The sequence below is a fragment of the Ruditapes philippinarum genome, unplaced genomic scaffold (assembly GCF_026571515.1).
Source record: "Ruditapes philippinarum isolate M1 unplaced genomic scaffold, ASM2657151v2 ctg3009_1_1_1_1, whole genome shotgun sequence".
In the NCBI taxonomy this organism is placed as follows: domain Eukaryota; kingdom Metazoa; phylum Mollusca; class Bivalvia; order Venerida; family Veneridae; genus Ruditapes; species Ruditapes philippinarum.
In genome coordinates this window covers 17,040-41,705 of record NW_026855695.1, presented here as the reverse complement: position 1 = coordinate 41,705, position 24,666 = coordinate 17,040, and the positions used below count along the sequence as shown (strand labels likewise).

Below are 24,666 nucleotides of genomic sequence, written 5' to 3'. Positions count from 1 at the left end.
ATTATCAAAATGATTATATATATATATATACATTTTTGTATCCATATAACCTATACAGAACTTCCCCACCAGCCCCTATTCTGAGCTTGAACTGATGTTTTCTCCTGTGGACTAAACTGTAGAATTGTGGTTATTGCATTCAACATTTGTTGTTTCCCTACTGGATCATGGCATATTAAGAATTTATATGTCACATTTTTCAGATACTCTAAATTAGCACCTTCTCTACTTATACTCCTGTCTAACTTCCTTATCTCTTCCTTCAATCTGTCTATCTCCTCATACAACTGTTCCTGTTTATTTCCTGATGTCACTTGTAAATCTCTTAAAGCTATTTCTAATTCACGCTTTTGTTTCCTCAGAGAAGTTATCTCAACATCCTTGCGTGCCTGCTCCTGAGCAAAGTATAATAGAGTCATCTCCCCTTGTCCAGAAGGAGGTGTGGCTAAAAGTCTAGTGACTGCCTCATCCTCAGAGTTCTGCCTTTCAGATGAAGCTCCACCCATGTCATGATTAGCTCTTTAAAATATAAAATAAAAAGAAAATTTAGGAGTATTGTCAATTACTATAATCATTAAAACATAAAAAGTCATACAAATTCTCCAGCTTTCTGGTAAAAGGGGCACCAAATGCTCCTGCATACATTATTTCAGGCATAGGCAGATGCATAGGGAGAACCACTTGCTATAAACAAACAAAGTACTTTTTCTGCATGTTTGTTTGTTTGTCTGATTGTGTTTTACGTCACACCAAAACAGTATAGGTCATATGGCAACGTGCCAGCTTTACTGGTGGAGGAAGACCTGAGGTGCTCTTCCGTGCATTATTATAGGCACGAACAGGCACCCGAGTAGAACCACCGATGTTCCGTAAGCTAGCTGGATAGCTTCCTCACATGAAAGAATCCAAAGTCCCATTCAGGATTCGAACCCACAGTGGTGTGGGGCTTTTTTCCACATGAAAGAATTCACAGTCATTGGAGGATACAAATCTATCACAGTCAAAAACAAAACTTTGGAAAAAACGTTTGGAAGTTGTCAAACATTGATGTATAAATCATGAAAATCATACTAAGATAATCACCTATACTTCATGAGGTAGTCTGATTGTAACCTCTGTGATGATGATGACCTCAACACCTCTAATTCTCTCTCTTTCTCCGCTAACATTGATACAGTACGATCTCTCTGTTTCTTGATCTCATCTTCAAACTCCTGTAGCTGTGAGTGATGCTCAGCTTGTAAATGTGTCACCTTAATATATAAAATACATGTATAGAATATTATACAAATCTGACACAAATCTGGGATGATTTACATTAATCTACTAAAAGCAAATAATCAACTTACAAGAAACTTATGACATTACCCACTCATTTATATGTCACATTTTTCAGATACTCTAAATTAGCACCTTTTGCACTAGCTTGATGATATTTCAGATTCAAAAGTGTTATTTCATCTCTTGTTTATGTTTATCCTGCAATATAGCATTAATTACCTTTTATTTATATTTATCCTCTCACATTAGCATTAATTACTTGTTGTTTATATTTATCCTGTCATTTTTGCATATAAACTATATCATCAGCATAAATTACCTCTTGTTTATAATTATTCTCTCACATGAGCATAAAATTTTTATGTTTATCTTGTCATATTAGCATATAAACTGTAACATTAGCATTAATTACCTCTTGTTTATGTTTATCCTGTCACATTAGCATATAAACTGTAACATTTGCATGAATTACCTCTTGTTTATGTTTATCTTGCAACATTAGCATGGTTTTACGAAGATTTTCCTCTCTTTGTTTATAATGATCAATTTCCTCCTCTTGTTGTATATGCATGGTACGTAACTTTTCTCTTAACTCATTTACATGCTCCTTTAATATGTCCTCATCTTTAGATGGTGTATTCTCCTACAACATAAATACATGTATATTTAACATGTCATGACCATTGCCATGAGAAAAACAACCCACAAGGCCATTTACTATTTTTATTAATTTACATATTTGATTAAAAAAGTATCCATTTCTATTGCCCTTAAAATAAATTAAGTCTTCTGAAATTTGCTTAAGTCACTTATTCATATTATCTTTAACATTTCAAAAGCAATTCACTTTTTTTATTTTTAAAGTCAGACAACATTATCATCTTTTGACGTCATTTGTTACATGATGGTAAGGGTTATTTTCTCATGCAGGCGTTCATTTTACATTTATTTGCATACCATAATTACTGTAATTATTCAAAATTCAATATTGAATGGCAGAAGTTTCACAGGCAGAAATTGTTTTTTTATGAAAAGGTTAACAATACCGTAAAATTTCAACAATATTTATCACTTAAACTGTGAAATTTTATTTCTAAATAATATAAAAATAAATCCATACACTACTAGCATCTATTTAATGAATTTTATAGATAAAATAGCTGACATGAAAAGTAATTTGTCCACTTTCCCTTTGTGATAATAAAGGCAGTGCATAAAAGTTTATTTCTTTCCCTTCCTAATAAACTAGATTCTGCATTTTCAAATTCTTTTTTTTAATATGACAAATAAGTTTAAGCAAAAGACAAAGAAATCAATGACTAAGTTAATCAGGATAAAGTAATGATCAGTTCTGTTAATTCTTCTGTAGCGTTTTGCATAGACACAATAATATTTTATCATATACTGGTAGTTAGATATTTTATCATATACTGGTAGTTAGTTCCATAACAAGAGTTCTACGACTCTGTTTCCGCAATTAGAAGTTCTACGCAGATTAATTTGAAACTGCAGTAAATAAGAATGATAATAGACAGACTCTATCTACCAAATCACAAAAGAAAGTGCCAGATCAATCAGGCACAATAATTCATATTAGTGTACATGTATGTACAATAACAGTATAACAATAAAGATCTAACCTTTTTATTTTTAAGTACAGACTGTGCTCTAAGTCTGTATCTCTCAAACTCATCTTTAACCTGCTCTAGTTCTTCTCTATACTTCTTACATAGAGGATGTTCACTATCAGAATCATCTAACAACAACTCTGAAATAATGAAAATACAAATGTATTATGTCAGTCATAGTTGAAGTATTTACCCACAGCATATTAAATACTAGGACTAATAATGAAAGAAATTTACATTATCCATACAATGATCATTAAGTTTAGTATTGTAAAGTAAAATTTAAGATATAACTATCACAAGAACTACACAACAATCTGCCTTTTGGTTAAGGACAATAACTTTGGCAAAGGGAATAAATACATACCAGTAACTCTGTATCAAATATATGTGTACAAGTATGATGAATTATTAAATGCACATTATGCCCCAGAAATCCATATTAATTAAATTCTTTAGAAAGGTCCAACATGTGTTTAATCATATTTTGATAATGGCTTTAGCATTTTGAAATCCTTACAAAAATTTGGAGAAACAAGAACTGTCTGAGGACAGTAAGGCTCGACTATTCGAAAAAGTTGTCACAAGGGTGTTTTATTGAGTATAATAATGCTTACCTATGAATACATAAAATTGACTGAAAAGGTACAAAGGCTTGTTATTATGATGTTTCATCAAGTAAATCACTGCTTAATTATTATGATTGCATAAAATTGTCCCAAAAAAAGGCACAAACCCTTCAGTACTTATGGAGATAACAGCTTACAAGCAAAACTTTACCATTAATTTCTTAGTTGAAAAAGAGGAGAAAAATCAGCCTAAATGCAAGACAGAATTATGGATCTTGGTCAGTGACCTACAATTATGACCCTTAATGCATATGTGAAGTTTTAAATAAATATCTTTAATAGTTTGAGATATGTAAAACTTGCATGTAAACATTAACCAAGAGACTAAGTAGAAAAGGGGAGATAAATCAGCCTTAATGCAAGATAGAGTTATGGAACCTGGTCAGTGACGTACAATTATGACCCTTCATGCATATGAGAAGTTTTAAATCAAAATCTCTGATAGTTATTGAGATATTTGACTTTACAAAAAAACTTTAACCAAAATCACTAAGTTAAAAAGGGGCATAGTTCTGTAAATATTGTAGGCAGAGTTATCCAACTTAAGCAATAATTGAGATATCTGACTTTACAAAAAACTTTAACCAAAATTTCTAAGTTAAAAAGGGGCATAATTCTGTAAATATTGTAGGCAGAGTTATCCAACTTGTCAATCTTATGTACATTGTTACTATAAATAAGTATTGTAAGTTTCAATTGAATATCTCAAGCAATAATTGAGATATTTGACTTTACAAAAAACTTTAACCAACGCAGACGCCGACGTCGGGGTGACTACAATAGCTCTCATATTCTTCGAATAGTCTAGCTAAAAATGATTGCATTTTTGAGGCATAATGGGCCTTTAACATATAAGAAAGTAAGACTACCTCCAATATTAACAGGTTGATCTGTCTGAGAATTTGCTAATTTCAGTTTGGATTTTAGATTATTTATTTTCTCTACAAGTGTTGGTATATCCATGATGTCATCATCTTGATGTGACTTGGCAGATGAAGCTTCGGCTAGTACCGTATTCTCCTGATCTAGCTGAGATATCCTATCCTTCAGTTTCTGATCATAAAATGAATGATTTGTATTAATTCTTACATAAACAAACTAACCTTATGGAATTTTAAAAAGTGTCAAGCTAAATTAAGAATTTAGACAAGTCTGTGATATCAATCAGAATGCATCTAATCAGCAACTTAAGCAACATCTTTATACACATATACGGAAAGAAATGTTTAAAATTAGAAATGTGTCCTGTATCTAACAACAAGACATTTCCTGAAATTTTATCATCAAATATTAAAGTATTTTTTAAGCTTCAGTTGATATTTGGGTTGGTAAGAATAATTTGAATAAACAATGTCACACAATTCAAAATACTATGCCAACAGAGCCTGAAAAGTTTCAAAAGGTACAAAATATTTTTCCTTATTAGGCAATTTTATGATGCAAAACTTTCCCAAACTGATTAGAACAAGAGGGCCATGATGGCCCTGAGGTCGCTCACCTGTAAAAAGGCCCCCCAAACCCCCCCCCCCCAACGTTGCAGGGCCAATTTAACCCAAGGGCTTTTATTTGCACAAACTTGGTAGACACCCATAAGAAGATGTTTCATGCTGAACATCTAAGCTCTAGCTCATTGGGCTTTTTAACAGAAGATTTTTTTAAAGTTTTTACTATACACATATAGTTAAAAACAATGACACCCCTGGGGCCGGGCCAGTTTTGACCCTTGGGCTTTTATTTGAACAAACTTTGTAGACACTTACTAGAAGATGTCTCATGCTTAATATCTAAACTCTAGCTATTTGGGTTTTTTCAAAGAAGATTTTAAGTTTTTGCTATACACATATAAAGAAAATCAATGACCCCCGGTGCGGGGCCAATTTTGACCCCAGGTCTTTTATTTGAACAAACTTTGTAGACACTCACTAAAAGATGTTTCATGCTAAATATCTTAACTCTAGCTATTTGGGTTTTTTCAAAGAAGATTTTTTAAGTTTTTGCTATACACATATAAGGAAAATCAATGACCCCCGGGGCGGTGCCAATTTTGACCCCAGGGCTTTTATTTGAACAAACTTGGTAGACACCTATTAGAACATGTTTGATGCTAAATATCTTAGCCATAGCTCTTTGAGTTCTTTAAAAGAAGATTTTTTAAGTTTTTACTATATGCATATAGGGAAAATCAATGACACCCCGGGGCGGGGCCAATTTTGACCCCAGGGCTTTTATTTGAACTAACTTGGTAGACACTTATTAGAACATGTTTCATGTTAAATATCTTAGCTCTAACTCTTTTGGTTCTTTAAAAGAAGATTTTTTATGTTTTTACTATATGCATATAGGGAAAATCAATGACCCCCTGGGGCGGGGCCAATTTTGACCCCAGGGCTTTTATTTGAACAAACTTGGTAGACACCTATTAGAACATGTTTGATGCTCAATATCTTAGCCATAGCTCTTTGAGTTCTTTAAAAGAGAATTTTTTAAGTTTTTACTATATGCATATAGGGAAAATCAATGACACCCCGGGGCGGGGCCAATTTTGACCCCAAGGCTTTTATTTGTACAAACTTGGTAGACACACACAAGAAGATACTTCATGCTTAGTATCTAAACTCTAGCTCTTTGTGTTTTTAAACAAAGATTTTTTAAGATTTTACTATACACAAAACAGGAAAATCAATGACCCCCGGGCGGGGCCAATTTTCACCCCGAGGCCCCTTTTTGAACAAACTTTGTACACACCTATTAGAAAATATGTCATGCTTAATATCTAAGCTCTAGCTATTTGGGTTGTTAAAAGAAGATTTTTTAAAGTTTTTACTATATGCAAGTAGGGAAATCAATTACCCCCCCCCCCCGGGGCGGGGCCAATTTTGACCCCAGGAATTTTATTTGAACAAACTTGGTAGACACTCACTAGAAGATGTTTCATGCCAAATATCTAAGCTCTAGCTCTTATGGTTTTTTAAGAGAAGATATTTAAAGTTTTTTCTTTTGGTTGCCATGGCAACCAGAGTTCTGCATGGAATTAAATTCTTTGAACAATTTTTAAAGGTGACCACCAAAGGAACATTCCTGTGAAGTTTGGATGAAATTGGCTTAGTGGTTTATGAGGAGATGTCATTTAAAGTAAAAGTTTACGGACGGACGGACGGACGCCGGACGAAAAGCGATCACAAAAGCTCACCCTGTCACTTTGTGACAGGTGAGCTAAAAAAGGCCTGAAATCTACATGCACCACTGAGTGGGGAAATAAAGGAAGAAAGTTTTTAAACAATGTTAATTTTATACTGATTTAAATTTGATACAAATGCATGGTCCGATTAAATATCATAATACACTAACACAGGTCATGAAACATTTTAATGAGAAAATAAATTACCTATATAAACAACAGTACCTGTATATTTTGTTGGTCCTGGAACCTCAACCTTTCATAGTTTCCTACAGACTCTGATAACTCAGATAATTTGGATTCAAGCTCAGCAATTCTTGTCTCACATTGAACACTATAGGCCTGGGCCTTAGATTCCACATCCTTAGCACGATTCTCATCTTCTTGAAGCATCAAATTATGCTGGGCCTGACATTATAATATGACATTTTATTTTTATAAATAATCTTATAATACTGCACGTTTGTAACGTCGCTTTTCATTGGATAATCGTGACATTTATATAGTCTTATATACACCTCTTCTGTCGATTCATGAAGAAATCTTACTTTTTCTTTAAAAAAATGATGCTTGCTCTATTTTAAATTTGTAATAAAGATTGCTGACAGGTTATTTGGCCCTATATAAATGACTGTTTGCAACATAACCCTTGCCTAGTGGCTCCGGTTATATTTACAAATAGCCATTAATATAGGTCCATATAACCTGTCAACAATCTTTATAACTAATAGTATAACCTATTTATATAACATAGTAATAAAAATTCATTTATACTATAATAGATTTTAAAATATATGTCGTAATAAATCAATGTGAAAGATTTTGATCAAGGAAAAAGAATACTTTGCAACTTTAAAGCTTAAACAATTACATGTTATTAAACATTAGGGTAAAATTTTCAAAGCTTATATATCAAACAAAGTCAAAGATTAAACACCTGAAACATTTTTATCTTAAAAATAAGGTTTAATCAAACTTCTTTTTATTGTTAACATGAACAATGAGTATAATCTGTATGTGAAAGATAACTTCCTTTCAAACTTAACTGTTTTGACCTTAATTTTGAATTTTTTGAAAGTTTTAACAGCCTATGGTAATTTGCCTCTGTCACTAGTATAGAGCCAGGCCTGCCTGCACATCCTTGCAGTTTGGCTAGGCTCTTCAGTGTTGACTGACTTACTTAAAATTTTCATCATAATATCCCCAAATTGAAAATGAACAGAACCAAAAGTGGCAAACTGGAAAAGTCCATTACAAGAACCAACTTACACTACCTCGAACTAATATACAAATAAAACATTCTGAGAACAACTGATACCTTAAGTTCTTCAGCTTCTTTTTGCAGAGTAAGCAACATGGGAGAAGGTTGTTGAGACTTGAGCTCCACTTGTTTCAATTGCTGATTTAATGTTTTGATCTCCTCCTTCAGATGGATAATTTGTTTCTCATGTGTGCTTGTTATCTCTGGTATCAACCTGTCCTGCTCCTTTAAACTAAACTGTACCTCATCTAACTGTAAACAAGGTAACAGTTATATCTGACTATATTATATACAACACTTATGCCATTCGTGCCTTCTCATCGATTCGTGCCTAGACAATTGTTTGGTATAAATACTTCTGCAAGGACATACACCATCCGAAAACTACACAAGTTTTATTAGACACTCGATTTGACAATTCTATCCAATCAAAATGTGTAATTGAACAGGTTGTAAATGAGCTAACCCTACAATCAACTGATGACCTAATTACTTAAAAATATTCGATATTGATGTTTTAATTTATCAAAAACACTTACAATTAAGCCAAAAAAATATTCATTATGCTGTAAGAATTAACTTAAGACTTTGAAATATATATTGATCAGATCAGACTGAAAAAAAACATGTAAACATTTAGTGGTGTGAGCACCTATATTTTGATGAAGTCACAGGGTGAATCGGATTTCACGAATCGATGGGTAAGCGTCCAGCTGAGCAAGACAGTCATGGTTGACATGTTCAGATGCTCTAATCTTTGAGGGGTTGTTTTTAAAAGTAATTTAAAGTTTTTTAACTTTTAGATAATGAATTTATTTAACAAATGCGCTAATTGAACTGTATGTATGTCTGATATTTGTTGTGTAAGTGCAATTTTTCCAAATAAGAGTCACGAATCGACGAGAGAAAAGCATACACAATTATCTTATTATTAACAAGGTAACCGTTCTATTACATCTGACTATATTATATACAACACTTATACAATCATCTCACAAAATGAAATTGGGGGCGTCTGTGGCCGAGTGAATAAGGTTGTTGACTTCAAGCCACTTTCCCCTCACAGCAGTGGGTTCAAATCCCGACAGGAACTTTGGATCATTTCATGGCTATCTAGCTAGCTTACTGAATGTCTGTGGTTCTACTCAGGTGCCTGGTCATGCCTGAAATAATGCACAGAAGGGCACCTGAGATTTTCCTCCATTAGTAAAGCTGGAACATCACCATATGACCGATACTGTGTCAGTGTGACAGAAAACACAACAAGAAGGCCATGATTGCCCTGAAGTCGCTCACCTGTATATAGGCCCCAAGAGTGGGGCCAGTTTAAACACCTGGGCTTTTATTTGAACAAACTTGGTAGACACCCATTAGAAGATATTTCACACTAAACATCTAAGGTCTAGCTCGTTGAGTTTTTAAAAAAAAAGATTTTTTAAGTTTTAACTATACACAAATAGTTAAAGCAATGACACCCTTAGGGAGGGGCCAGCTTTGACCCTAGGGCTTTTATTTGAACAAACTTTGGAGACACTCACTAGAAGATGTTTCATGCTTGATATCTAAACTCTAGCTATTGGGGTTTTTTTTATAATAGATTTTTAAATTTTTTCTATACACATATAAGGAAAATCAATGTCCCCTGGGGCAGGGCCAATTTTGACCCTAGGGCTTTATTTGAACAAACTTTGAAGACTCTAACTGGAAGAGGTTTCATGCTAAATATCTTAACTCTAGCTATTTGGGTTTTTTCAAAGAAGATTTTATAAGTTTTTGCTATACACATAAATAAAATCAATAACCCCCAGGGCAGGGCCAATTTTGACCCCAGGGCTTTTATTTGAAAAATCTTTGTAGACACTCACTAGATGTTTCATGCTTAGTATCTAAACTCTAGCTATTTGTTTTTTTTTTCAAGAATTTTTAATTTAAAGTTTTTAATATAAACATATAAGGAAAATCTATGACCCCCGGGGCAGGGCCAATTTTGAACCCAGGGCTCTTATTTGAACAAATTTGGTAGACACCCATTAGAACATGTTTCATGCTAAATATCTTATCTCTAGCTCTTTGGGTTCTTTAAAAGAAGATTTAATAAGTTTTTACTATATGCATATAGGGAAAATCAATGACCCCCTGGGGCGGGGCCAATTTTGACCCAAGGGCTTTTATTTGTACAAACTTGATAGACGCTCATTAAAAGATGTTTCATGCCAAATATCTTAGCTCTAGCTCTTTAAGTTCTTTAAAAGAAGATTTTATAAGTTTTTACAATATGCATATAAAGGGAAAATCAATGACCCCCTGGGCGGGGCCAAATTTGACCCTAGGGCTTTTATTTAAACAAACTTGGAAGATACCCATTAGAAAATGTTTCATGCTAAATATCTTAGCTTTAGCTCTTTGGGTTCTTTAAAAGAAGTTTTTAAAAGTTTTTAATATATGCATATAGGGAAAACCAATGACCCCCTGGGGCGGGGCCAATTTTGGCCCTAGGGCTTTTATTTGAACAAACTTGGTAGACACCCATTAGAACATGTTTCATGCTTAATATCTTAGCTCTAGCTCTTTGGGTTCTTTAAAAGAAGATTTTTTAATTTTTTACTATATGCATATAGGGAAAATCAATGACCCCTGCGACGGGGCGAATTTTGACCCCAGGGCTTTTATTTGAACAACTTTAATAGACACTCACTAGAAGATGTTTCATGCTAAATATCTAAGCTTTACTTCTATTGGTTTTTTAATTGAAGATATATAAAGTTTTTCTTTCGGTTGCCATGGCAACTAGAGTTCTGCATGGAATAAAACTTTGAACAATTTTTAAAGGTGACCACCAAAGGAACATTCCTGTGAAGTTTGGATGAAATTGGCTCAGTGGTTTATGAGGAGATGTCATTTAAAGTAAAAGGTTACGGACGGAGGGACGCCGGACGAAAAGCGATCACAAAAGTTCACCCTGTCACTTTGTGACAGGTGAGCTAATAAAAACAAACAAACAAAATGCAATTGAGCAGCTCTACAAACTTCTGTCTATAATAAACTGTTAAATGTCTGTTTAATTTTACTAAATGGGATAAAATGATTGCAATAATTTTATTAAAAGCACATGTAAGCCATGCCATTGGTTATTTAACATCTCAATAAATGAAATAGTTCTACAAATATCTGATTGAATCAAACAAATAAACAGACAATTTGAGTGTATGAAACAGTGCTACAAACATCTGCTTGTCTGAAACACTTTTTATTTTCATCTGCCTATAAAATTTTAAAGATTATGTACTCTGGCAATTTACAATAGTTATTCAAAGGATATCATGACAGAAATAAGTGCTACTGTTGACATAAATTGTTCAAGAATGTTAAGCATAAATTTTCTTTTATTTGGGTCTCAAGTCACAATAACAAAGCTGTACATCAAATGCCAAACTTCAAGCTGAATGGAACAAGAAAGATCTCAAGTGAAAGATTGTACAATTTTTACAAGTGGGCGTCAAACAATTTAAATTACCTGATGCTCTAGCTGTTCTTTTGCCTGTCTCTCATTGGCTAACAGTTTCTGTAGTTCACGCAACATGACAGCATGGTCCGTCTGCTCCTTCTCTCTCTCTATCTGCTGGCTACGAACACGATTCTTCAACTAATTAATATATATCATATAACCCTTCAATATATACAAAACAAAGAGCTAAGTAAAATATTCAATTAAGACCACTTTATCATGACATTTCCTTATACACTCATGATATACACAATGTAAAAGTCTATATGTATTCTCCTGATAATTTCTGTAATAAAGTATTTACACACATTCTGCTTGTTATTACAGAAACTTCAGAAAATAACCTTTCTATCTCATAAGAGCAAAATCATCATTTGATCCTGAATTTAAAATCAATTTTGTGTTATGTCAATTACAAATGTAGTCAATGCCTAAGCAATTTTTTCCCAGAACAAAGTAGATTTAGATGAAGAATCTTTGTAAGTTCCAAAAAGGGCCATAAAGCCCATAATTTAGTCAAAATCCATGCAAGAGCTATGGACCTTGCACAGTAATTTCCTACTATGTTCTCAAATAAGTGTGTGAAGTTGCAGTTCATTCCTTTCAGTATAAGATACCAACTTGTTAACTAAAAGTATGATGCTGACACCAAGTGAGTAGAATAGCTCTCTTAATTTCTTCAAATAGTCCAGCTAAAAAATGCTATGGGTATGGAATCATGGTCATCGGAGGGTGTATCTTACCAAAGAAAGTATAATATAAATAAAATACCTCCAGCTGTTGTTGTTGATTATCATGCTCTAATTTTTCAATTTTTGCTGCATGATTCTTCACCTTCTCCTGTAGTTCTTCATTTTCTTGCTAAAATACATTATTTGTGATTTTGTTTTAAAAAAGAATTAACTAGAAAATGAAAATTTAATTTGTTATTAAAATGATAAATATCCTATATCATATTTTGGTTTAACATAAAAAAAACAGTAAACATAACCTTGAAATTTGAAAACTTATGTGATAAATTTGTCAGTAATAATGTTAACTTTTGAATTCCTAACATGCTAATATCTACAGTCCATCTAAAATTGAAGACCCATCATTTAAGGAAAGGTGTATAGCACTTAAAATTTGAAATCTTTAATTTTCTGTCATAAAATGGTTATTCCTTAAATTTTATCCAAGCTAATTTTCTTTTGCTGATTAATCGTCTTTTGAATTATGAACTGTACATTGTGCGATCAAAGAATTTGAATAATGAAATGCTAATTAAAATTAAGGGGTTGGCAGTATAGCATTAGGTCAGCTTGAACACAACAAAAATTTAGAGAATCGAATAAAAACATCTTATTAATTTAATTTTGTAAACAAAAATTATAGTGAGTTACCTTGATGACTTTTTTCTCAGCTATATAGGAGGCCTCTAACTTGGATTTTTCTTGTGTTAGAGTGAGTAGAGAGTTTGAGAGAGTCTCCACTTGCTGTTGTAGCTCTTCTATCTCACTACTACTGGCATCATCTCTAACATCAACATTCTATAATCAAGTTAAACATAAATGAGCCACGCCATGACAAAACCAACATAATGGGTTTGCGACCAGCATGGATCCAGACCAGCCTGTGCATCCGCCCAGGCTGGTCTGGAGAAACTGATAGCGAACAGCATGGATCCTGATCAGACTGCATGGATGTGCAGGCTGGTCTGGATCCATGCTGGTCGCAAACCCATTATGTTGGTTTTGTCATGGCGCGGCTCAAATTGACATTGGAATATCTAGCACTTTTTAAAAAATTCATTGAAAGGCATTTCTTTTCCGACAGAAAATGTGTTGTAAGTAACAACATACCAGTAAAGGACAAAAGAGTAGGATTGGATTAAAAATAATTGTTGTTATTATTTTTATCAACTGGCCTATACATTTAAATGGTAATCATATACATTTTTAATAATTATTTATGTTGTAATTCTGTTACAAAAGAATTTAACTATTTATCTACCAAAATAAAATTAACTGAAAATAAGAAAATTAAAAAGCATTATAAATACTAGACTTTATCAGAAGAGAAAAAAACAATGACTTAAAAGAGACATTAAATGGGTTATTACTCTGGTAACACATACTTTAGAGTTTGAGACATTAAGTGGATCATTAATCTGTTGGTGATCAGCTGTACTCCCATCCTCAGTCTCCCTGTCAGATTCCTGACCCCGATCACTGGCAGTGTCTGATGATGGACCTTTACTATGAGGGACGTCTAGTTGTACCCTTGACTTGGTCTGAGATAATACCTTGATACTAGACTCAAGAGCCTCCTTCTCCTTACATACTCCCTTATAGGCAATAATTACATCTGAAATATCAATGCATTTCCTAGAAATTACATGTATATGATCTATTTAATCTACTATTGGTAGTCATTTGTACCAATAAACAGTGAAATTCAATCATACATGCTGAAGTAATGGTCCAAAAAACTGCAGTTAAGAATATACTATTTAGACAAATACATCTAGTTCAATCACTTGCTATGAACTTTACAGTGTTACAAACTTAACCAGGGGTCAAAACCACCTCATCTGCTGGAGCTAAGAGATGCATAGATATTAAAATCCATTTAGTCACCTCTCATGATCTTGCAGGGATAAAAGGTGGGTGCAGTTCAGATGCCTCAACCCTAAAAGGCAACCTCTCAGCCACAAGGGATGAATTTATGGATCAACATTCCTGTCAGTTCCATGACTCTAGGTCAAATACATTTCGAGCTACATGCAACACAAGTTGAAAATTTTAATAGTCAAAGGCAACAACTCTATCAATACTAAATAAATCCTAACAAAATACCCAGGTGCACAACTACACATGCTAAGCAACATTCCTGTGAAATTTTATGACTCTTGGTCAAGTACTTTTAGAGCTACCTGCGACACAAAATGAGAACAGATGGACAGACATATGACCGAAAAAGGGATAAAAGGCCATTTCTTTTGTTATTTTCTTTTGTTTAAGAGGGCCATGGCCCCTTTTCTATTGTTACGGAATGAATTCTATTTTTCTCTTTTGTTCTGTTTACAGTTAGATGGCCCCCTATCCCTACTCAGTATTGCAGAAGGACGGATGCCCCCCTCCCCATATATGGTCAGGGCACAATAAAACATCTCCATAGTATTACACGTAGAATATGTTTGACCTTACAGTACATGTACAAGAGTCCTTAATTAAGTTCAATGACTATAATAGGGTTGAATAAGTTGGTCAAGCTTAACAAGAGCTGTCGGTAGGACAGCAACGCTCGACTATTCTTAGTGCTTGATAGTAAAAAAAATGCTTGATAGAGTTACCTCCTCCTGTTTACAGGTTGGGGTCATGATGGTGAACAAGTGTGCAAAGTTTCAAAGCCAAATGTCAATGGACTTTGAAAATATTTGAACTATTACAAAAACTTTAACGTAAATTCTAAGTCGAAAAAGGGGCATAATTCTGTCAAAATGCTTGATAGAGTTACCTCCTCCTGTTTACAGGTTGGGGTCATGATGGTGAACAAGTGTGCAAAGTTTCAAAGCCATATGTCAATGGACTTTGAAAATATTTGAACTATTACAAAAACTTTAACGTAAATTCTAAGTCGAAAAAGGGGCATAATTCTGTCAAAATGCTTGATAGAGTTACCTCCTCCTGTTTACAGGTTGGGGTCATGATGGTGAACAAGTGTGCAAAGTTTCAAAGCCATATGTCAATGGACTTTGAAAATATTTGAAGTATTACAAAAACTTTAACGTAAATTCTAAGTCGAAAAAGGGGCATAATTCTGTCAAAATGCTTGATAGAGTTACCTCCTCCTGTTTACAGGTTGGGGTCATGATGGTGAACAAGTGTGCAAAGTTTCAAAGCCATATGTCAATGGACTTTGAAAATATTTGAACTATTACAAAAACTTTAACGTAAATTCTAAGTCGAAAAAGGGGCATAATTCTGTCAAAATGCTTGATAGAGTTACCTCCTCCTGTTTACAGGTTGGGGTCATGATGGTGAACAAGTGTGCAAAGTTTCAAAGCCATATGTCTATGGACTTTGAAAATATTTGAACTATTACAAAAACTTTAACATAAGTGGTTACGCCGACGCCGACGCTCGGGTGACTGCAATAGCTCTACTTATTCTTATCGAATAGTCGAGCTAAAAATGGACAAATCTTATCTAAATGATCTATATAATAGTTACTATAATTAGCAACCACACATATACAGACTCTACACTTGAACAGGTAAACAAATATTTACTTATACTTTGCGACCTTATGTATTCGGCCAAACTTAATTAATACAGCATAGTAGATTTTATATACAAACACAAGACTGGCATTAATCATACAGTAACAGGTCACAATCTGTTTCTTTACCTCTCAGTAAGTCAAAACATCATCAAAGGTTTAAATGGACCTTTCCGTTTTTTCTTAGCGGAACATTTAGCCACACCTTTTCCATTCATTGCTTGGTCAACTGCTCACAAACAGTATCACAAACATAACCATGTGTTCTTTTGTGCAAACCTGGTCAACCAGTGACTATGTATTATCTCAGTGTAGCGATTGGATAACAAGTTAGCCAATTTACATAAAACTGTTAACACCGGAAAGGTCCATATGTGAACTTAATTACAAACAGAAGTTACAATAAACTATGTTTTGGATAGGCATAAAATAAAAATAGAATCAATCTGTATATAGTGTATTAAGTTTTTAGAAAAAAAGGATTAGAGTAAAAAATATAATGGTTTAATTTAAAAGAAAAACATACACTGTATATGTTGGGTTATAAAAATAAACAAATGAAGAAGATGAAAAAAAATATCAAGGTACTGCAGCTCATTATTTCTAATTCATTCCATATAATCCAAGTACATGTAAAATAAAGTTGATACTTCAACTTTAAACTCAAAATCAAATAGGAAAAGTTATTTTGCCAATTTCAAGCAAATAAAAAGTATGTGACCAACTGACTATAATACAACTTAAGCTTCTACAACTTTTATCATGAAAAAGGCATTGTTTAGAGTTTCAGTTACCTCTAAGTCGCTGCTCCCGACGTTGAATAAGTTCTTTTTGCTGCTCTATCGTCTTGAGCAATTCAGATCTAGGAGCCCTCTCAATATCCATCATCAAAGCTTCTATATAATCCTGAACTTAACTGTTTACACCATAGTTTAAACTATTTCTTCTCTACCATTCTACTGTAAAAAATATATTCAAAATAGTTTACTTATATAATTGATACACATAAAAATCATGACGGTTCACAGACTTTTTTGAACAATAAACATGTGATACCGTAAATTTACTTTGTGGAATATAAATTTTCTTGTCAAGTAAAGGTTCAACACATTTGTAAATATTTATTTTCGCGTTTTCTAAGTTTTATAAAAAAAAAGTCATTGATTTTCAAGTCTGAGGGGTCATCAAAACAGTTGTTTTTGGGCAACGTTCAGCTATCTTCAATAACTGAGACTATATTCTTTATGGCATTAATTATTTGTTGTATCATTGCTCATGCCTATATGATTTCAATATTTGGTCATGTGGCGTAAACAATCTCCAGACAAAATAACATTACATTTTTTTTACCAAATAATTTGTAAAATCCTGGGACATATTTGCGCGAAATCATTTTCATGCCTAATTGCCTTGCATGAACAAAACAAATATTGATATGGTCAAGAATGTTCATAGGGTTACAGTACCTCATGCTAAAACTACATTGAAATATTGAAACATAGCTAAGCAAAATATCATAGGTATTTACTTTTTAGCCCTACTTTTTGAAGAAAAAGCACAGCTACAATGTATTGTCATGACCCACTTGTCTGCGTAGCCATTGGTTTACCTTCATCAAGTTTTCCTTTATGCTCATCACAGGTCAAGGTCACTGTTATGCATAACAGATAATAGGTTAAAGCAGCATGCCACCAGGTTCATGCTATTTTCAAGAAAAAAAAATTTACACATTGCAAATGGCATTTACAGTCCATGTAAATTACCAAAATGGTAAAAATATGCAATAATAGATGTTAATTTCCCAGTAGAAATATGGTGATAAATACTTTAACTGCCAAAATCATTAATCGCACATAACATGGATATTATGAATTGAATCTTGTATCTATTTACTAAGTACATTTTTCACAAGTTGGATTTTCAAGAAATATTCTGGTACATCTGGAGGCATGCAGCTTTAAAGTCCATCTTCTTATAAACTATCAAAGCTATTAACTTTATACTAGGTATACTTGTTCATTGTCAAATGTGACACCATATCACAAGGATAAATAATCATAAAATTATATATTCTGTAAATACATGTCCAATTCTGACTTAAAATTTTTTGCCCTTGTTAACCTTTTTAATAAGTTTAATTTCTCAAACACTATTAAAGCTTTTAACTTCACTGTCACATACTTGTTCACTATCAAAATCACTATTCTACTCAATATTATAATATCCACAACTGAAAACAAGATTGCATTTGAGAAAAATGCTATGCCACCGCATGGTTCAAATTTCATAGCTGTGCATCAAAGGACAAGAAAGTAGGTCACATCATCAAAATCTAGGTCAAAGTTCAATTTTACAACTTAAACTGTGCACATGGTCAAAATTTCATTGCTGTACATCAAAGGACAAGAAAGTAGGTCACTGTCTCCTTGGGCAAGGCATAATTTTGACCCAAGGGTTTAATAACAATCTTGATACAGGTCCACCAAACAACATTTCAAGTCAAATATCTAAGCTATAGCTTTCTCCCATTCAGAAAACATTTGTTTTATTTTCTGTTTTTAATATGTGTACATAATGAGAATCACTGCCCCCGAACAGTGCCAATTTTTGACATTTGAACAACTTTGGTAGAGGACCTATAGATGATATTATATATCAAATATCAAAGCTCTATGCCTTGAACCTTCAGACAAAAATATATTTTTTTTTTCACTATGTGTACATAATGAAAATCAATGACCCCCGGGGCGGAACCAATTTGACCCCAGGGCTATAATTTGAACAATCTTGCTAGAGGTTCACTACACAATGTTTCATGCAAAATATCCTAACTCTATCCTTTGTAAATTTAGAGAAGATGATTTTTTAAGTTTTAACTATATACATATAAGATAAACCTATGGCTCCCAGGGGCGGGGCTAATTTTGACACAAGAGGCAAAATTTGGACAACTTTGGTAGAGTACCTTTAGATGATATTATTTAACAAATATTAAAGCTCTAAGCTTTGATTTTTTACTATATGTATATATTGAAATCAATGACCCCCAGGGCGGGGGCAATTTTGACCCCAGGGCTATAATTTGAACAATCTTGCTAGAGGTTTACAACACAATGTTTCATGCAAGATATCTAACCTCTAGCATTTGTCAATTGCTAGAAGAATTTTTTTTAAGTTTTTACTATATACATATAAGGAAAACCAATGACCCCTGGGGCGGGGCCGATTTTGACCCCAGGGCTATAATTTGAACAATCTGGGTAGAGGTCTACCAGACAATGCCTTATGCAAAATATCTAAGCTCTAGACCTTTTGGGTCTTTACAAGAAGGTGTTTTAAGTTTTTACTATATGTACATATAGCGAAAATCAATGACCCCGGGGCGGGCCGATTTTGACCCAAGGGCTATAATTTGAACAATCTTGGTAAGGGTCTACCAGATGATGCCTGATGCAAAATATCTAAGCTCTAGGCCTTTTGGGTTTTTACAAGAAGGTATTTAAAGTTTTTACTATATGTACATAGTGAAAATCAATGACCCCCGGGGCGGGGCCAATTTTGACCCCAGGGCTAAAATTTGAACAATCTTGTTAGAGGTCTACCAGACAATGCCTTATGCAAATTATCTAAGTTCTAGGCCTTTTGGGTCTTTAAAAGAAGATTTCTTAAATTTATTCTTATAATTCCTTTTGGTTGCCATGGCAACCTGATTTCTGCATGGAATGAAATTCTTTGAACAACTTTGGAAGCCCTTCATCCAAGGAACAATCCTGCCAAGTTTGGTTGAAATTGGACTAATAGTTTTTCACAAGAAGATTTTTTAAGTTCACTATATAATCTATATAACACACACACACACACACAAACACACACAGGTGAATCGCTATATCCCACCGCATCGCAGATTGCGGTGGCATAAAAAGAAGCACAGTGCTTAACAGACAGCCTTATAGGCTTTGTTTAATCTATTTTAAGGGATATAAAGTATGTCAAAAATTAAATTTTGTAAAGTTTAGTCTTGTACATTAAAGATATATCATTATGAAAATTTCCACCTTTTTAAATATATTCAATGTTTTAGTCACAATTTAAATGTACAAACATTTAAATCTTAAACAAATATATTTTCCAACTCTGCCTCACACTTTTCTAAATATCTAGCAAAATGTACATATTACAAAATTAACTAAAATATACACATTAACCACACTTTTTATTGAAATTCAATAATTATGTAACCACTAAAATGCCTTGCAGTGATTTTTCATATAGACAAGAGGGCTGTGTTGACTCCTGATCGCTCACCACATTATATAAATTTCCGATCATGACTTCATTATAATCCCAATTCTATTGTGTTTCATCAAATGCCATCCTGTTTGTCAGACAGTAACGATGTTCACTCTTTTTTGTGGAGGGCTATCCAAGGATTATCCCTTTTGAGTTTTATCAAAATCTACCAAGCAGTTGTAAAGGAAATTAAGTTCAAAGCTAAGTTATTTTTAGCCTGTAATTTATATTTATATCCAGCCAGTTGATTTAAAAATTGTTTCTATTTTTTAGCTCCGGCAGCCATCTTGTTTAGCAACCATTAAAGGATCATTCCTTCGAGTTTTATTAAAAACTACCTTTTTAATTCTAGCTCTGAGCAGGATGTATTGTACAGGATCACCTTAGGGTCAGTCCTATTGAGGTTTGTCAAAATCTGATCAGAAATGATTTTGGTTTGCAGCTTATCTTTATCTCTGGCTACCATCATGTTAAGCAGACAATTCTAGCTATATTTGTAGAGCATCATCCAAGAAACTGAATCATTTATATTATTTAAGAGAAGGAGATGTTTACACAATTTCTTACTTCCTATTTTTGAAAACAGGATTATTACTAAATGTCATTTGCAGTAAAATGCTGATGACTTACACCAAACACAGTGTGACCCCAATGGACCTTTCCGCTGTTTACAGACTTAATGTAAATTGGCTTACTTGTTATCCAATTGCTACACTGAGATAGTACATAGTCACTGGTTGACCTGGTTTGCACAAAAGAACACATGGTTTTGTTTGTGATACTGTTTGTGAGCAGTTGACCTAGCAATGAATGGAAAAGGTGTGGCTTAATGTTCCGCTACGAAAAACCGGAAAGGTCCATTACTCACCTTGAGCAGTTGTGCTCAAGCGAGCTAAAAATTCCTCAATATTTGTAAGTAACTGATTTCGAATGTATACTTACAAATGAATAACAACATGTATATCACAAAATAATTTATGTCCCATATATCAAGAAAGGAAAAATTTATATCAGTATCACTTTAATATAAGCTGTATGTGTCCAAAAATAATTGTCACAAATGTAATTGTAACAATATGTATGTACTTGGTAAAGTAAAATCACCACTGTAGAACTTTATCATAGTTATTCATACTCAATTGAAACCAGTAGTTTTTGAGTATGAATAACTATAAAGTTTTGTGACAGACAGACAGACAGACATTCTAACAAGGCAGTACTTATGTAGCTACTCTACTGTTCTTTTTAGCCATAAAAAGGAAAATAGCCACAGAAATTATAAAAGCCTTACAGAATGAATGACACCAAAGAGAAAGTTTATATTGTTTATCAATATCGTTGCAATTGAAATTATTAACTGCATCCGGTTTATATCATTGCTTATACCGCTGTTTTAATTTTCTCATCTTAAAATATTTTTAACACAAGAGCGATCAGTAATCACTTGTCGCCTCATAATGGCCAATTTCATGTTGGGACAAGTTTTGTGACAGACAGACAGACGGACAGTGCACAACTAGACTTGGTACTGATCATTATTGTAAAGTTTGAATAAAATTGCACCAGTAGTTTTTGAGGAGTAGTCTGGACAAGCTTTTGTGTATCTGGCAACACACAGAAAAAAACACCTTTTTATCAAAGGGCCATAACTCAGCCAAAATCATTCAACCGGAAAACCCGTGCAATATGCGCAAGGACTTGAGCTACAGATCAATCCTGTAAAGTTTCAATGAAATTGCATCAGTGGTATAAGAGAAGTAGTCCGGACAAACTTTAAAAATAAAAATTATAAAAGGGCCATAACTCTGACAAAAATCATTGAACCGGAAAATGCTGACAATATGCACAACTAGACTTGGTACTGATCATTCCTGTAAAGTTTGGATGAAATTGCACCATTAGTTTATGAGGAGTAGTCCGGACAAGCTTTTGTGTATCTGGCAACCTCAGAAAAAAAACACCTTTTAAACAAAGGGCCATAACTCGGCCAAAAATCAATCAACCGGAAAACCCGTGCAATATGCGCAAGGACTTGAGCTACAGATCAATCCTGTAAAGTTTCATTGAAATTGCATTAGTGGTATAAGAGAAGTAGTCCGGACAAACTTTAAAAATAAAAATTATTAAAGGGCCATAACTCTGACAAAAATCATTGAACCGGCAAAAATGCTGACAATATGCACAACTAGACTTGGTACTGACCATTCCTGTAAAGTTTGGATGAAATTGCACCAGTAGTTTATGAGGAGTAGTCCGGACAAGTTTTGTGACGGACGGACAGACAGACGACGGAGAAGTGATCCCTATATGTACTACTCCGTAGAGGCGACACAAAAATCATTATCAAAGACTTAGTGCAAAATTACCATAGTTTGTCATTGTCAATAAAACCTGCAATAAACATACCCTTTTGTATTTACATGTACATAAGATTTTGCCATTGTTTATTTTTCACACTTCATATTTTTACACATACAGTATTAAAATTGTTGTCATTGCATGTAACTTATTGTTGTTTTTTTTGTTTATTATCATTGCATGTTGTTGATTATTTGTTTATTAATGAGTATATACTGATACATGATGTTTACGATGTAACACATTATCAGTCCTCTGCATTTTTAATCGGCAGTAATGTAACATCAACAAATCATGAAATGTTGTCTCTTTATATTGGTTAATGTTGTACAAATATCTTAATCTAAACGCAGAAATAAAATGCATCAGTGGGAGAATGATGCCACCACAAATAACATACACAAAATTTAAAAACCCCTATTTTAACAAAAATCACAAAATATTAGGCCCCAGAAATAAGTACTTTAATATATACGACCATATATAGTTCACAAGTACTAGATAGTAGTTCTGTTCTAGTTTATTTACAGAAAATAAAAATTAACATTATTTTCATCATTACAAAACTTAAACTAATAAAAATGAAACAAAATGCCCGAGTGTTGAGCAAGATTAACTGAACAAATGCTTGTCCGAAAACTATTGCACTTACAGACGGATGACTACAATCATTTACATGACCGTAAATAGTTTCTTTTTGGGAAATATTGTTAAACACAAATGATTTCTTTACCTGAAGATTTTACCTGATACACCAGCACGTCAAATAATTGTGTATGGTTGAAAACTATAAAAATGTTACGTTGTTGTTGATCCGGAAGTATCTCATACTATGCTAATTTCTGTAAAATGCCGTACTTTAATTGGATTGAAAGATATTTTTTTATGTTTCGCTAAAATTTTGAAACAGTATATAAATTCGCGACATATCATGATAAATATCACATAATTATTGTCATGAGTGAAACTACAAAAATATATAAAAAATAATAAAATAAAACTAATTATGACTATAAAGTAAAACCTTACTGTAAGTCTAAAATATCAATCATTTTGACTTTATATAAAAGATATCAAATACCTATAAGTTATTCATTAAACCTTTATTGTAATCAGTTATACATGTACTTAGAATATTATATAAGAAGTAATTACAAATACCCTGTACCCAATATAAAGTAAATGCACATAACAGCCTTAACGAAACCCGTGCCACTTAGGGGTGGGGGTAGGGGGTAGGTTATACTGAATCCTTAGATCATCCATATTTATAAATTTATAAAATACACGAACGTTGATTTCTATCTGTTCGATTACTTTATTGTATATTGTTAAAAATCGTTTCTTACGATTCATTCCATCAACAATTATACATGATATACACTATGTTTATGTTATATGCCATTAAGTATTGAATATAGTTTTTTCGTTTCATTATCTACCGGGGAGGGCCGACCGCTAATGTTGTAAGAACTTGGGCCCAACCCGTTTGCTTTTGCTGTTTAAAATACATATGAAATTTGTATCTGTATTGTATATACATGTATATAGCAATAAAATATGATTAAACTAAAGTTATTAATAAAATGAAAAGCTGTACAAGGAAAAGTATTTATATACCCAGAATTACACACATAAAAATTAGTGTGAATCCTCTTGTTTCCATTGTGGTCCAGGATGTATAATGGCATGTCCTAGCAAGACACAAGAACTTTGAATTACATTTTAATTAGTCAAGGAGACTTATATGTGCGATCTAAAAGAAATAAATAAATATTTACGGCATGGAAAAAAGTTCTACACTCTAGTTAAAAGATTTTTTTACAGAAATCTTGAAGTTTTGCAGATTGGTCGAATTCTTTATATCTTATAGTATAGTTTATTCCACAGGGAGCAACCATTGTAGGGAAAATACTTTTTACCAAACCCTTTAACTTTAGGAATTCTGAAGCAAGACAGTTTACTAAACCTGGAATTATGATTATGTACAGCACTAGCTGGAATAAAGTTTATTCATGTAAAAAGAGGCAGAATCTGTATTATTTTAAAAATTTAAGTACATTTACGGGAGGGCTAACAATAAAATAATAATTGTTTAAAACGTCTGCATGTTTGTAAAGTTTATGACTATGCGTGTCTAATGGTAAAATTGTATTCATGTAATAAAATATTACAGAAACAACCTTTACGGGATATAATCAGTACAATGTCAAATATGTCATATACACGAAAAAAAGGTCATTTACTTTTTATCATCAGTTTGGTAACGCACT

At 33.1% G+C, this 24,666-nt stretch overlaps 1 protein-coding gene across 4 annotated transcripts; it reads right to left on the bottom strand.

Moving 5' to 3' along the window:
* Positions 1–23,248, bottom strand: LOC132744126 (GRIP and coiled-coil domain-containing protein 1-like). 4 transcript variants are annotated; one of them, XM_060732742.1, is made up of 13 exons: positions 23,127–23,248; positions 16,540–16,704; positions 13,584–13,828; positions 12,865–13,011; positions 12,254–12,343; positions 11,492–11,620; positions 8,035–8,229; positions 6,942–7,124; positions 4,408–4,591; positions 2,922–3,049; positions 1,754–1,924; positions 1,084–1,253; positions 1–519 (listed from the first exon to the last, which is right to left on the bottom strand). In XM_060732742.1, the coding sequence occupies exons 2-13, from the start codon at positions 16,631–16,633 to the stop codon at positions 51–53; spliced, it is 2,205 nt and encodes a 734-aa protein (XP_060588725.1). In that variant the 5' UTR covers positions 16,634–16,704; positions 23,127–23,248; the 3' UTR covers positions 1–50. The 4 variants fall into 4 exon arrangements, with proteins under 4 accessions (XP_060588725.1, XP_060588724.1, XP_060588726.1 ...); XM_060732741.1 differs by having other exon boundaries at positions 16,540–16,701; positions 23,127–23,228; XM_060732743.1 differs by having other exon boundaries at positions 23,140–23,199.
* Between the last annotated feature and the right edge of the window lie 1,418 nt (positions 23,249–24,666).